At 36.5% G+C, this 14,394-nt stretch overlaps 3 protein-coding genes across 5 annotated transcripts; all 3 read left to right on the top strand.

Moving 5' to 3' along the window:
* The first annotated feature begins 2,413 nt into the window (after nucleotides 1-2,413).
* LOC104780894 (acidic leucine-rich nuclear phosphoprotein 32-related protein) lies at nucleotides 2,414-5,730 on the top strand. The gene is made up of 2 exons (XM_010505433.3): nucleotides 2,414-3,918; nucleotides 4,392-5,730. The coding sequence occupies exons 1-2, from the start codon at nucleotides 2,791-2,793 to the stop codon at nucleotides 4,662-4,664; spliced, it is 1,401 nt and encodes a 466-aa protein (XP_010503735.2). The 5' UTR covers nucleotides 2,414-2,790; the 3' UTR covers nucleotides 4,665-5,730.
* On the top strand, nucleotides 5,204-5,730 carry LOC104780892 (uncharacterized). Its single transcript, XM_010505432.2, has one exon. It carries the CDS (start codon nucleotides 5,204-5,206, stop codon nucleotides 5,681-5,683), a length of 480 nt encoding a protein of 159 aa, XP_010503734.1. The 3' UTR covers nucleotides 5,684-5,730.
* A 3,278-nt stretch (nucleotides 5,731-9,008) lies between these two features.
* Nucleotides 9,009-12,451, top strand: LOC104780891 (U1 small nuclear ribonucleoprotein 70 kDa-like). 3 transcript variants are annotated; one of them, XM_010505431.3, is made up of 9 exons: nucleotides 9,009-9,267; nucleotides 9,584-9,698; nucleotides 9,795-9,874; nucleotides 9,966-10,041; nucleotides 10,133-10,197; nucleotides 10,310-10,372; nucleotides 11,305-11,386; nucleotides 11,487-11,700; nucleotides 11,781-12,451. In XM_010505431.3, exons 1-9 carry the CDS (start codon nucleotides 9,169-9,171, stop codon nucleotides 12,274-12,276), a joined length of 1,290 nt encoding a protein of 429 aa, XP_010503733.1. In that variant the 5' UTR covers nucleotides 9,009-9,168; the 3' UTR covers nucleotides 12,277-12,451. The 3 variants fall into 3 exon arrangements, with proteins under 3 accessions (XP_010503733.1, XP_087366606.1, XP_087366605.1); XM_087510480.1 differs by lacking the exon at nucleotides 9,009-9,267 and having other exon boundaries at nucleotides 10,310-11,192; XM_087510479.1 differs by lacking the exon at nucleotides 9,009-9,267 and having other exon boundaries at nucleotides 10,310-11,216.
* The last annotated feature ends 1,943 nt before the right edge of the window (nucleotides 12,452-14,394 follow it).

Here is a 14,394-nt window from a genome sequence, read left to right as displayed (position 1 = left end):
CCACCTAAAATATATTTTGAACGCTCATTATAACCACCAAATCTAACCACTCTTATGAACCGCTCTCTCCAAACGCTTTGTTGATTAGTGAACATAAGAGCGGTTCGTTTGCAAACGACCTTAATTAGTGTAACCAATCAGAGCCGTATTGGAAATCCTCAAAGCAGAGAAGAAACATGACGCTGAGACAGCCGAACAATCTGAAGTGGAAGGATTGGACTTCGGAGGTTCAACTCGGTCACTCCTCACTCCCTTGCACATGCCTGTCGAATATTGCTCCAATTTGTGTATGGATCTTGTGATTTTAGCATCTTAACATTAGCGTAGGTATGGATCTTGTTTTTAACTATCCTCAAAGAAGGTTAAGTAGCTAGTGTTGCATGGATCTTGTGTTTTAGCCTCATCAAATGTTAAGTACGCAGTGTATTGATAACATGCACTAGCTTATCTTTGCATTGTAAGTAGTGTATTTTCTTTGCATTTCATCATACCTTCACACTTGGAAGACTGGGAAAAGCTGAACGTACGCCCTAAATATGTTGCAGAATGCCATTACGAACATCTTATATAATTTAGTTAGTGATTTGGACGATTTGAGAATGAGACACATGGAATTCTTATTGCCATGGAAAGAAACGCCCACAATCTATTATTTTTGACATATTAATCAACCATCTTCTCCTTATTATTTCAATGTGGTCTACTATATACGCGCGTTTTCGTCATAGACTTAGGATAACCATGATCAAACTCTTTGAACTTTCTATACAAATCTTCGGTCGAAATAAACATATGCATTTGTCTGATAATAACACCAAAGCAATAGAGTAAACGTGACTACTAAATAATGTTAAGCAAAAAAGTTACTAATATTAATTTTTTTTGTGGATCATTCAGCCTAATGAGAGACACCTTTTTTAATTAGATCGTCAAAACTGATTTGTCCGGTTTTATAACGTAATCAAAACTGATTTGTCCGGTTTTGTAAGGTAATCAAAAAATATAAGCTCTGCAACAAAATACGATTTAATATAAGCTCTACATGTTAGTTTGAAATGATTTGAAAAAATACATGTTAAAATACGATTCGCATTAACGACAAAAGAATCCATGATATTGAAGACATATCGCTTCATCATGAACTGGACACGAGCCGATCGGTACGATCGAGAATCATATAGTTTGTCTATTTCCAACCCGAGGAATACGACGACTACAGTTTAAAGAAAAAAATAACAAACGCAAAATCAATGATGCATGATAACTTTGTTGACATTGTATAAATAATACATATGGTGGAGAGATGTGTTAGTAGTAAATTTGTTATCTATTATCTAGAAGCGACAAATCACGATAGACGGGTGACATAAAGACGGGTCAAGGAGGTTGAATTTACAATGTTTTTGGGATTTTTTTGGTTGGTTAATTTACTTTCTTTCCCAAACCGATTTGAAAACCGGAATTATGACATTTTTTAAATCTTCTTCTTTTGGTTTACAGGATTTTAATTATTCCACACTCTTGGAACATTTTAAATTACAGTATTTTGTAACGTTATGTAGTTTATTGGTGCCAAAAAAAAAACGGCTATATTGTTTCTTGAACAAAAAAATATTAATAATTTATACATATATGCCAAAAGAGAGCTAAAATCCAATCTACAAGCTAAACTATTATACCTACTCTTGTCATTTATCAATGCCAAGTTTCCAACTCAACTCATGTAGAAGATTTCAAATGTTGTTGACTCTTTCTTGGTACTTTCTTGTTTCTTTTTGATTATATGTTTTTTTCCCTTTATATTCCAATAGACAAATGTAGATGTATCCATAAGTTACAACGATTCTCTATATTATACTACAAAGATAACTATATGAACCAAATTTCCTTAGAAGAGAGTTTTAAATCACATCTTCACTCGGAAAGGTTACACATAAAATACAAAAAAAAGTATCTAATCTTGTAACAAAAACATATGTGGAACTAATCTAACTATGTATGTATTTTAACTTGTAAACTAATATTAACTAAACTAAAACAAACACAAAAATTCGGATGAATTATATAACATGTTTTTAAATATCTAATATAACTACAAAGATCGCACTAGTAGATTTGAAAATTCATCTTTGATTGCAAAAAAAAAAAAAACGATAATGGCGATTTTGGTAAATATGTCAAACAAAAGGGTCCACTATTAGTTGCACAAAACAGAGACGTGTCGAACTTGTCCAGATCCCTTTTTTTTTTTTTTTTCTCTTCTACAGAAACCAAAAAACCAAAACTATTCCAATCTACACCTTCCGTTTCGCCACGTCATCGATCCTCAACATATAGATCCAACGGTTGTTTAAATAACGAACACTCGCACAAACAGATCTTCAAAACCCCACCCACCCAACCGGACCGACCCGACCCGACCCGGATTTCTCAATCAATTAAAGAAGAGAAGAGCAAAAAACAAGGTTAGGTTTTCGTCTTCCTCACGAGGTTTTAGTGGCGACTGGGTGGTGGTGTGTGACCCTACAAAATTAGGGTTTCGGTTTCAAAAAGAGGGGCTTTTTTTTTTTGTTTGTTTTAATCAATCTCTTACCCATCATCTAGATTTCTCCGTTTCCTCTGTTTTTTACCTTTTTCGCTCTGTTGTGAAATCTTCTTCTCCGCCAGTTTTTTTTGTAGCTGTTTTCTGTTTGAGAGTGAGAGAGATACAGAGAGGTGAATACGCTTTTTATATAACGGTGTGTTGTGAGCTTATTAAAGAGTGGGTTTGTGTTCTTTTGTCGTTGTTTGATGGATGAGATTTGGGAAAGAGCTGTTGAAGCGGCTCTAGATGGTCAAACGGATAGGTTAGCTACACGAACGCTAACACTCGACGGCGCTGTGAAATGCGTTCAAGGACGTTTACCACCGCCGAGTGTTCTCGAGAAGTTTCAGAATCTTGAGCATCTCTCTGTAGCTAACATCGGCGTTTCTTCGCTTGAGCAGTTCCCTCGGCTTGGTAACTTGCAGAAGCTGATCTTATCTGATAACCGGATCACTGTTGGTTTGGAGTTTCTCGTTGAAGCTGGTCTTGATTCGTTGCGTGATTTGGATTTGTCCAATAACCGGATCCAGTTTGTTGAGGATCTAGCTCCTTTGGCTGAGTTGAAGCTTGTCTCTCTTGATCTGTATGAGTGTCCTGTCACTAGGGTTAAGGATTATCGATCTAGGGTTTTTGGGTTGATTAAAACTTTGAAGTATTTGGATAAGACTGATGCTGAAGGGAATGAGAGGCCTGAGTCTGATGATGAAGATGATGATGAGGAAGATGAGGAGGATGAAGAGGAAGAGGAGGAAGGTGATGAGGAGGATCCTGGGAGTGGGGAGGTTGATGGAGATGAGAGAACAGAGGCTCCTTGGATGAGTAATGGGCATAGTGATAGGCTTGATGGGGTTGTGGATGTTGATGAGGATGAAGAGAGTGATGCGGAGGATGATGAGTCTGAGCAGGCTGCTGGAGTTAACGGGACGAGTTATCGTGCTAATGGATTCCGTCTTCAAGCTGTAGATGGGGATGGGGAGGAAGTAGGGGAAGATGATGGGGATGATAGTGAGTCTGGGGAGGAGATTGATGAGGAGGAAGTTGGTGAAGATAATGATGTGGTTGAGGTGCATGAAATTGAAGATAGTGATAATGAGGAAGATGGGGTTGATGATGAGGAAGATGACGAAGAGGATGAGGAGGAAGAGGAAGTTGATAATGATGATCGTGGTCTTGGTGGGTCAGGGAGTACAGGGAGGTTGATGAACGCAGGAGAGATTGATGGGCATGAGCAAGGGGATGACGATGAAGACGGTGATGGCGAGACTGGGGAAGATGACCAAGGGGTTGAGGATGATGTGGAGTTTGGGGATGAAGATGATGATGCTGAAGAGGAGGTGAGATACTTGGTACTCACAAATGTTATGCCATGTGATACATGAAATGCATTGTTTGGGTTCCTAGTTGCTGCATATATGTTCTTGTGATAGACTTGCTACTTATTTTGGAGAAAATTTATGCTTAAGTTGACTGACCCGCTGCTGTTCATAGATAGATGTTAGAACTTTGGTGATTGTTAGTGTACACTTAAGATGTGACTTTAGGGATCAATCTATTGTTCCTGCTGGTTTAGACTATTTGCGTTGAGTTGTTTGCTGCATAAAGTATCAGGTTAGATTTACAGTGAACCGTGTCGTGTTAGCATAAAGTACCAGGTTAGGTTTACAGTTAACCCTGTTGTGTTATGTGAAGACAATCAAAGCCGACGTTGACCCTTTTATTGCTAGAATGTTTTGAAGCATAAAGTTTTGATTTACCAAATTGTTGCTTTTGTGTTTAGTGCTAACTTAGAATTTGATGAATTTGATAGGATGAAGAGTCAGGTGAAGGGTACCTTGTTCAGCCAGTGTCTCAAGTAGAAGATCATGATGCTGTGGGTAGCGACATTGAGCCCATAAATGAGGACAACGATCCGGATGAAGAAGAAGAAGTCGAAAATGACCTGCCAATCCCTGACCAGTCCTTGCCATCATCATCTCGATCAAAGAGAAAACGAGATGATGATGATGATGGCGAGGATGATGATGACGATGATGATGACGACAACGATGATGATGATGGTGTTGATGATGAGGAAGGTTGAACATGTCACATATTACAGATCAGAATCTCTAGTTTGATGAGTTTTTAGATGGGAATGAAGCTCTGCTCCTTCTGGATTAGGGCGGCTATATCTGAATGTTCAAATGTCAGTTATGGTCAGGCTGGTGGATTTTCAAATGACGGTTACTCAGCTTGGATTTACCGCCCTTTTAGAAACCCCACTTTATGGAGGGAAAGAAAAACACAAAAACAAACAAAAAAAAGACCCAAAGGAAGAGTTTCGAGACCTTGTTCCTCTCTTAGAGGGTCTTGTAAGATGCTTATGTGGATAAATCTTTTGAGTTATATCTGTCTTTTGTTTTACATCCACTACACTTACACATGTCGTATCAGAATTGGTCAGGATGGTTTTGGCTAGGATTGTCCTAGTGTCTTTGTGATGCATTATGATCAAACGGTCGTGAAGGCTTCTGAAAAGCTTATGCAGAGAGTTTTGCTATTTTGTGTGGTAACGGTTGAGAGTTCCAAAATCCAATATTTCTCTCCCTATCTCTTACTTTTCTAGCTCTCTCTCCTAAAATGCTTCTACTATCTCCGATCTCTGCCTCTCTTCAACCGTCGTTTCACCGGGGAAATTTGATCCGGCGATCAGTTAAGCCGTCAGGTAGGGTCATAGTAGCCAAGGCCAAGGACAATAGTGACACTGGTGGATTTCTGGAGACGGCAGCTATAGCCGGTGGTTTAGTGTCGACGCCAGTTATTGGATGGTCCCTCTACACTCTGAAGACCACGGGGTGTGGCTTGCCTCCAGGACCAGCTGGTTCAATCGGAGCGTTGGAAGGTGTGAGCTACTTGGTGGTTGTTGGAATCGTTGGTTGGTCTCTGTACACCAAGACAAAAACCGGGTCGGGTCTGCCAAATGGGCCGTTTGGTTTGTTGGGTGCTGTGGAGGGCTTGTCGTATCTGTCGGTTTTAGCCATTCTTGTGGTGTTCGGTCTTCAGTTCTTGGGTAATGGGTCGGTTCCTGGTCCACTTCCTAGTGACCAGTGTTTTGGTTAGCCACGTGTAATTTCGTATAAATAAAGTGTCAATTAATATTTTTATCAGATCCGATTCAATATCCAGGCCGGTTTGTATAAGTCGTTGATCGAAACCAAGTGTAGACCAATTAGACCATGGCAATAAATTAATCATATAATTTATATTAAACTAATCAAAACAACCCATTAACTACTTCAACAAAATCATCCTTCCACTAGAGTATTCTAAAGAAAGTTATTCAATGATTTAAATATTAATTTTGAAACAATTATCTAGTAATTATAAAATTTTAATAATCTCAAATGACAATACAATAAAATTGAAATTATTTATATTACATAAAATAGAAAACAATAAAATTAAACAAAATTCAAAATATTAAACATATTTTACAAAATTCAGAGTAAGATTTATTGTTGGATTACATATGTATCAACTAATTGTGGAAGAGAGAGTAGAGAAGTATAAGAAAAGGGATTAAAGTGCTAGCAGAACCAACAATATAAAGGATCACCTTAAAAGCAGTTTGTTTGCTTGAAGGATATAAAAGCAAATTAAAGCCAGTTAAGTAGTACAAATCCTGCAAAACCTAAAGCAGACATAGCAGCAACCAGAAAGACAGCTACTTGTACTGAGAATGATGAGGTAATGGCTTCAAGAACAAGTGAATTCCAAGTTACACACCATAAGGTGGAGTAAACAGAACCACGATTGGACGTACGACCACTTGACTTGTTGTGTGAAGTTTCTGAGAAACCCTTAACCATGTCTACCAAAAATAACATCAGTGTTAATATGATTTCATTCATATGATCCTCCGCTTAGTGACAAAAAAAAAAATCCTCCGCTAATATGATTTCATTCATATTAGTTATTGATTTCATTTATATGATCCTACAGAAGACTTACATTGTGGACGTAGGCCACTAAGGAACGGAGAGAGTTCATTGGTTCCAAGCCACTCCATATCTGCGAAAATAAGAGTAAAGCGACAAACAAAGAGTTTTATTGGCATCCAGATTTAATCAGTTTAACATATAAGAGCATCCATATTTGATCAGTTTAACAAAAAAAGTTGTGCAAGCATGGCTACTTAAATCAGTACAATGTTCATAATATCCAGATTTATCATGTTAGAGATATCAACTCCAAGCAAACCCAGTAGTAACATCAAGTAAGAAAGCTGAATACTAAGTTATGTTATGTTATCTGCTGACATAGAGGGCAACAGATGGGATAAGTCCAGTTCCTCCATCACCAAACATCAAACCCTGATCTTCTACTAATTGCAACATTTCACGTCAATCAAAACAAATCGTATATTATGAAATACGTTGCTAATACATATAGACACCGTGAGATCTCCAAATCTTAGTTACAATAATCCACTCGAGAACGTTTATTCTAATAATCTGTATAAGCAAAGTAATGAGATTGTATTCATACTGCACGTTCATTGTTTCAAACAATAAAGATAAATATCTCACAGATTAATTAATTTCAAGTTATGGTAAAAGTAAAACCAAATTCAGGTAAACAATAGCATCAATTGTGCAAGATTTAGCCTTTCATTTTGCAGAAATGATCAACTTTTCCATTTAGTAATTTTGATTCTGCAAGAGCTATGCAATAACTATTTTTTGTTCTCAACTTGGTTAATTGATTTAAATTTTAATTATATTCTCATGTTTATGTATTCTTTTTTTTCTTTGAATATGTTTTTTCTCTTAAAGATTTGAAAAATATTAGAAAGAGTAAGGAAGCAATGGCAAAATGTGGTTCAAGAAAATGCATTAATTTTGCTTTAGAAATGCATATGTTTTGTTAATTTATTGCATATAAATGTATAGCTTTTTTTTTTGATGAAATTTAGTGAGAAATCATTTAACCACACATAAAATAATAGATGATGGATTAGTTGTTAGCTAACAAAATATATACACAGCAATTAAGCCAACACACATTTGACGACTTGAAAATTTAAAGTCAGAGACTTTGACTTTGTGGTTCTCATCAAACATGATATTAGAGTTCTTGATGTCACTGCAGTAAATCTTGATCTAAACATTTAAGTGCATCAGCGACATCCATTGATAAAGAAGGTTAGAGAGATCTCCATTGGGAATAAATTCATAGACCATCATAGGAACTTCAGTCTCGAGGTAACATCCGAGTACTTGACAATGTTTTGTGGTTTAATTTATTGATGAACTGTTCAAGGTTGTTTTCATCCACCATGTTTGACTTCTTAACCACAATTTTACCATCCATTGCATTTGAAAATCTTTGGCTTTGTTTAATTTTTCTCTGCCAAATAGTTCGTATGAAATCAAACTCTGTTTTGTAGTATTCAAACTTTCAAAGAAATTACCTATTACTATCTAGTTTTCAGATTTGTTATTGATAATTATTTCTCTGAGTTAACACAAAGTTTGGTTAGTGTTAAACGTCTATGGCGTGATATTATGGTTCTTCATCAACTTGTTCTCAATAAATATGAGGTATATAAAGTTTCATTATCTACTTTTTATCCATTTGCCATTTTGTTTTTACAAATATAATATTTATTTTTAATTAAAACAAAAATATAACACATTGAGTTATATACATTAATCCATATTTGTATTTATCACTTTGCTATTAACTTGTTCTGAAATTACATAAACTGTGTATTGACTTTTTTTCTCCATTCATTTTTATTTAAACACACTGTAAATTGTAATTGTAAGTTTGTAACTCATTTGATGTAAAAGAAAAACATTGTAACGGTAACTCCATTCTCTTATCCTGCTCTCTTCATATCTCATATCCTATATATTTTATGGGTTTTGTTTATGTTCTTGCATGGTTGAAAAATCAGTTGAGATATCATTGTAAGAATTTGATTACACATTTTGTTTAATATATATCTTACTTTTAAAAAAATATTATTCCTTTTTTCTCTGCTTATATTTTTATATTTAACATTATATATGTATAATGAAATTTTGATGGCTATAAAAAAACAATTATCAATGCATAATCAAAAATATTAATTCTAACCATCACACAAAAAGGAAATCAAGTTTGAGAATCCTTCTCTAATCTTTACTTTGGATATGCTAATGTAGAGATGAACTCACTAGAGTATTACAAATTAAATCAAGTGGAGTATAGAATGTGAATTAAAAATCAAAATATGAATGACAAAATACATAAACAAAAACAAAAAAAAAATATTAAGAATTATCAACCTTGTTTACATATCAAACAATATTAAGAAAAGAACACTCTTGTTCAGTTAGAGGGTTTAAAGTACGAACGAGGTTATATCAACACGGCGTCTTTTTCGACATATCGTCGTGATCATTCAGATCTCAACCCGGTTTTCTAATAACCAAAACCCGGTTAAGGAATTATATTTGGGTTTTGTTAATTTTGATTTGTCCCTGCAACAACAACAAATCCTCCATCCGCATCCTCCTGCAAAAACCCTAGCAGAGCTTCCGAGATCTCTTGTCGCCATGGGAGACTCCGGCGATCCTTTTATGCGTAACCCAAACGCCGCCGTTCAGGCGCGCCCTAAAACTCAGAACAGAGCCAGTGTTCTTCAGCTTAAGCTGGTTCGTCTCTTCTTACCTCAAATTCGCTGATTACTCTTATTAATCTTCTCCCTCTCTCTCTCTCTAGATTTTAGTATTCGTTGTCTATCTAATGGTTCTACTTCTTCAATTGAATACTCAACTTCGTTTAATGCTTCTCCTACGATTCTATATTTGATTGCACTGAGATTTATGATTCTAGGGTTAATGATCTTGAGCTTATCTTTAGAGTTTGGAATCAGTCTGGATACTCTAGTTGATGTAAGGCTTGATCAGGGAAGATTTATTGTAGCTTTAGTGTTGTTGAATGTTGATGTATCTTTTTTATGTATTGCAGATGGGTCAAAGCCACCCTACTGGCTTAACAAACAATCTATTGAGACTCTTTGAGCCACGGCCGCCGTTGGAGTATAAGCCACCACCGGAGAAGAGAAAATGCCCGCCTTATACTGGTCTGAACTTGTTGTATATCTGATTGTGTGTGTCTTAAACTTTTATATTATCACGAGCGTTGGATTTGATTTTTGTCTTTGTGTATTTCATTTTAGGTATGGCTCAGTTTGTGAGTAAATTTGCTAATCCTGGGGATCCAGAGTACGCTCCACCTAAGCCAGAAGTTGAATTACCTGTACGATACACCTCTTGAACTGTTTTTGTTATGTGAGCTTTTACTGGATTTAGTTTCTTATAATCGCGTGTTTTTGTGTTTCATGGTCCAGTCACAGAAACGGGAGAGGATTCATAAATTACGACTGGAGAAAGGTGTTGAAAAGGCTGCTGAGGACTTGAAGAAATGTAATCCACTCTATATGTTATTTTGTGTTCCTTGGCTTTCTATGCCCTCTTAGGTTTGAGGATTCAACTTAATTTGAATTTTTATATGCAGATGACCCCAATAATGATCCAAATGCTACTGGAGATCCATACAAGACATTGTTCGTTTCAAGACTCGTAAGTTGTGCTTCTTATTATTGTTTTATTTTTACTTTCTTTGGGTTAGAATGACTTTTGTTAGACAGTTGAGTTATGTTGTGCTTAACTTTGGTCTGTTATTGTCTTGCAGAACTACGAATCTTCTGAGAGTAAGATTAAAAGGGAGTTTGAATCTTATGGACCAATTAAACAGGTAGGTTATTCTGAGCATTCCCTTGCGGGTTCGGTAAGAATTTGTAAAATGGCTTCCCTCTCTCACGCTCTTTGCTCAATAGGTTAAAATTTCATGTACAAAGGTTTCCAAGGTTAATAATTTTCAGTCTCTTATAAGTTTGCATCATTTGCTATACCAAAACAGCCATTCTACTTTTAAACTGCTGTGCATACCTTCTTCTTTGGACTGTGTAAAAGCCATCAAGTCTCTTAGAGCTTATATAGATGCATAAGTGCATCTCGTATAATGTCACAAACCTCCTCTCTCCAAGGCTTTTGCTTAAGACGTTCTTGTATAGTTTTGCTTTTTTTCCTTGCCCCCTTCAGAGAACAAATACATTATCATCTTACTATGATATAGAGGTTCTAGGCGCACGGTTTACCTAGTCGATTAGGTATTTTCAGAATCTGTAATGACCTCAACTCATCCTGATAAGCTAGTTATAATTATTTTCTGCCTATCTTCCAAAGCCATTCTGTTCAAAGAAAATGCTTCATCCTGCAATTGAGGCATTGTATAGAAAGCTCTTTATTATTAACTCTTTACAGTGTTAATAGTTGGAGTCGGGAGTATCATAAAACATTCTCCCTTTTTCTATAATAACATCTATAAATATTCAGTATCTGGGATTTGGGCTACTATGAAGGTGATATGGTTCACTTTTAAATACATTTTTAGTTATCTGAGTTTCAATACCCTGGTAAGGGGTGGTTTATTAGACCCTTGCTGCAATGCATCCATTTTTCTGCCAATTCTTGATGTGGGTGGTGACATTCTCGGATTTGGACACAACATGAAGGTTGCCTGCCTTATAGAGTTGCATGTCTGTTTTGATATGAAACATTTTGTCTGGAAACTAATTTATTCTCACATCTTTAGAAATGTTAAAGTCTTCTTCCAAACCTTCTCAGGTTCATTTGGTAGCTGATCAGCTGACCAATAAACCCAAAGGATATGCTTTCATTGAGTACATGCACACCCGTGACATGAAAGGTCTGTTCGCATCTGTTTTCTTTCAACCCCTTTTTCTTGTCTCCCTGAGATGTTTGCTCTTTTTAACTGATTTGCATCGTGTTTTGTACTCTTCTGACAGCTGCATATAAACAAGCTGATGGACAAAAGATTGACGGTAGAAGAGTTTTGGTTGATGTCGAGAGAGGTAGAACCGTCCCAAACTGGCGTCCACGCAGGCTTGGTGGTGGACTTGGGACCTCAAGAGTTGGTGGTGGTGAAGAAGTTGTTGGGGAACAACAACCGCAAGGAAGAATCTCCCAGTCAGAGGAGCCATCAAAACCACGGGAGGAGCGGTAAAGATATTGTCATTCGTACTTAACTCTTTTGCCTTGTGACTGTTATTGTGCTGATAATGTTGTGGCCTTGTCTCCAGTGAGAAATCTCGGGAAAAGGGAAAAGAAAGGGAACGAGAAAGGTCTCGTGAGCTGTCTCATGAACAACCTCGAGAGCGGTCTCGTGACAGACCGAGAGAGGATAAGCACCACAGAGACCGGGACCAAGGAGGCAGAGAAAGCAGACGTGATCGTGACCGGACACGTGATAGAGGAGACAGAGACCGCCGTGACCGTGACAGGGGACGGGATCGTTCTTCAAGGGATCATGACCGAGAGCGCAGTAGAAAGAGGGACCGGGATTATGAAGGAGGTGAATATGAGCATGAAGGTGGTGGTCGATCCCGTGAAAGAGATACGGAGTACGACCGAGACAAACGTGGGGAGCCAAAAGAGACCCGTGGCTACTACGAAGACGATCAGGGGGACACAGACCGGTACAGCAATCGCTATGACAAAATGGAGGAAGATGACTACAGATATGAACGTGAGTACAAGCGTTCTGAGAGATCAGAGTCGCGTGAGTATGCTCGCTGATGATCCCCGCATGTTTAAAACTTTAAAACTTGAGAATCTCTTTTGTTTACCTATGAATCAATTCTGTTTGTTACCGTTGAACTTGATAGCTAACTTTGTTATATGTTTACCGATAAACTGTGTTTCCGGATGATAAAACTTGATTAGTGAAAAAATGTCGAAAATTGATTACATACATATTAGACTACCACTGAGAGTTTGCTTGGTAGTTTTTGTTTTATTTGAGAGATTATCTTAGATTTTTCTTGTGGGAAAAAACCTGAAAAATATGTTTTTTAATTTTTTTTTGTCGTTTAATTCCTCTAGTTATTAAATTTCCCAAAAAATACATGGTTTAATTTCCGTTGTCTTTAAAAACATTCATTTTATTAATAACGGTAGATTCATACTTACGATATAACGACTGTTAACTCTAATGATGGAAATGTTAACCAGGGTTAAAATATAATCCCACGTGGTTAATTAGAGGGAACTAAAGACATTGTTACCCTCTTCTTCTTCCCCCAAATCGATTTTGAGTTTTAGAATCCTAGAACCCTAAATATTACAATTGACATTAACAATGGTTTCATACCTCATCTATCAGTCGATTCTGCAACGAACACACCAAACAATCAACCAGAACCGCAACTACTCAAACGGTAACTATCATCGCAATCAAATAAATTCGGGATTTGAAGTTTGAGAAGAAAATTCGCTTTTAAGGTGCTAAGGTTCTAAAACTCGAAATCGATTTGGGGGAAGAAGAAGAGGGCAACAATGTCTTTAGTTCCCTCTAATTAACCACATGGGGTTATAGTTTAACTCTGGTTAATATTTCCGTCATTAGAATTAACAGTCATTATGTCGTAAGTATGGATCTACCGTTATTAATAAAATGAAGGTTTTTAATAACGAAATTGGTGAAGGGATTAGAGATGTCATTACTCAATCTAAGAGACTACTCAATTTTAAATTTGTGATTTGCAAACAAGAAAAAGAGAAAAAACCCAAAAAATACGAAATCTAATTTTTTTTGGCGGTTAATTTCTCTTTTTCTTGTTTGCAAACCACAAATTTAAAATTGAGTAGTCTCTTAGATTGAGTAATGACATCTCTAATCCCTTCGCCAATTTCGTGTACAGGGATTTAGTGTAATCAATGATGACTGAACAACTAAAGAAGAAAAGAGGTCACAAGTACGAACCAGCACTAAATTGATTTAAAATTAAAATTAAAAGGAATAAAAACTCCGATATCGAGAATCGAACCCGGGTCTCCTGGGTGAAAGCCAGATATCCTAACCGCTGGACGACATCTGATTTTATTTAAGTCTTTCCATTCGTTTTATTTATACTAATTATCCTTTAAACTTTTGAAAACTTGGCTTCATTTGTTCATAAAAAAAGATTACTAAAATCCAAAGTCACTTGTTGATAAGAAAAGATTACTAGAATCCAAATTCAAAGCACCTCGTGCTAATGTGTATCTATATTATTAGGAAAATACATTCTATTGATCTTATTATATGTAGTATATCCAAACACAAGTTACACAACACGTCTCTTGTTGCTTATGTTGGGACTTGGGACACATGCTCTCAAGTCTCAAGGGTCGTTTTTTTTTTTTTTTTCTCTGAATAATATATATTAGAAAGGATGTTAAGCTGTTTTATCTTTACAAATGCATCCACTAACCGGCATACAAAAAAGAAGCAAGGACAATCAAAATAGCCACTTTGAAAAGTTCTATAAACGAATAGAAGCACAGTCAGAGACAAAAAGGTTATGAAGCCAAAAGGGATACCCGATTGCTACATAAGATTGACGGCGATCCTTGAGCGACAAGGTTAAAGCTTCTTTCTTCTAACAACAGTTTCCACTACAAAAAAATTCCCAGGGCAATTCCTACAGAACGAGACTGAAACTTGAAAGAAGGCCAAGCTGGAGGTCTTTGGACCGCTCCTATAAGAGCAGAATCCTCAGAAGCGAAAACAATCTTATCAAAATTTAGGCTTTTCATACTTTCAATTGCCCATAACCAACATAGAAGACTAGCATCCATCTTGCTAAAAATTGAAGCAAAGAATCTTCGACTATGCATAAGAGTTTCCCTTTTCTTGTTTCTTAATACCCAAGC

The sequence above is a fragment of the Camelina sativa genome, chromosome 4, assembly GCF_030686135.1.
Source record: "Camelina sativa cultivar CO46 ecotype springtype chromosome 4, ASM3068613v1".
Classification (NCBI taxonomy): Eukaryota; Viridiplantae; Streptophyta; class Magnoliopsida; order Brassicales; family Brassicaceae; genus Camelina; species Camelina sativa.
This window is presented reverse-complemented; position numbering and strand designations above follow the sequence as displayed.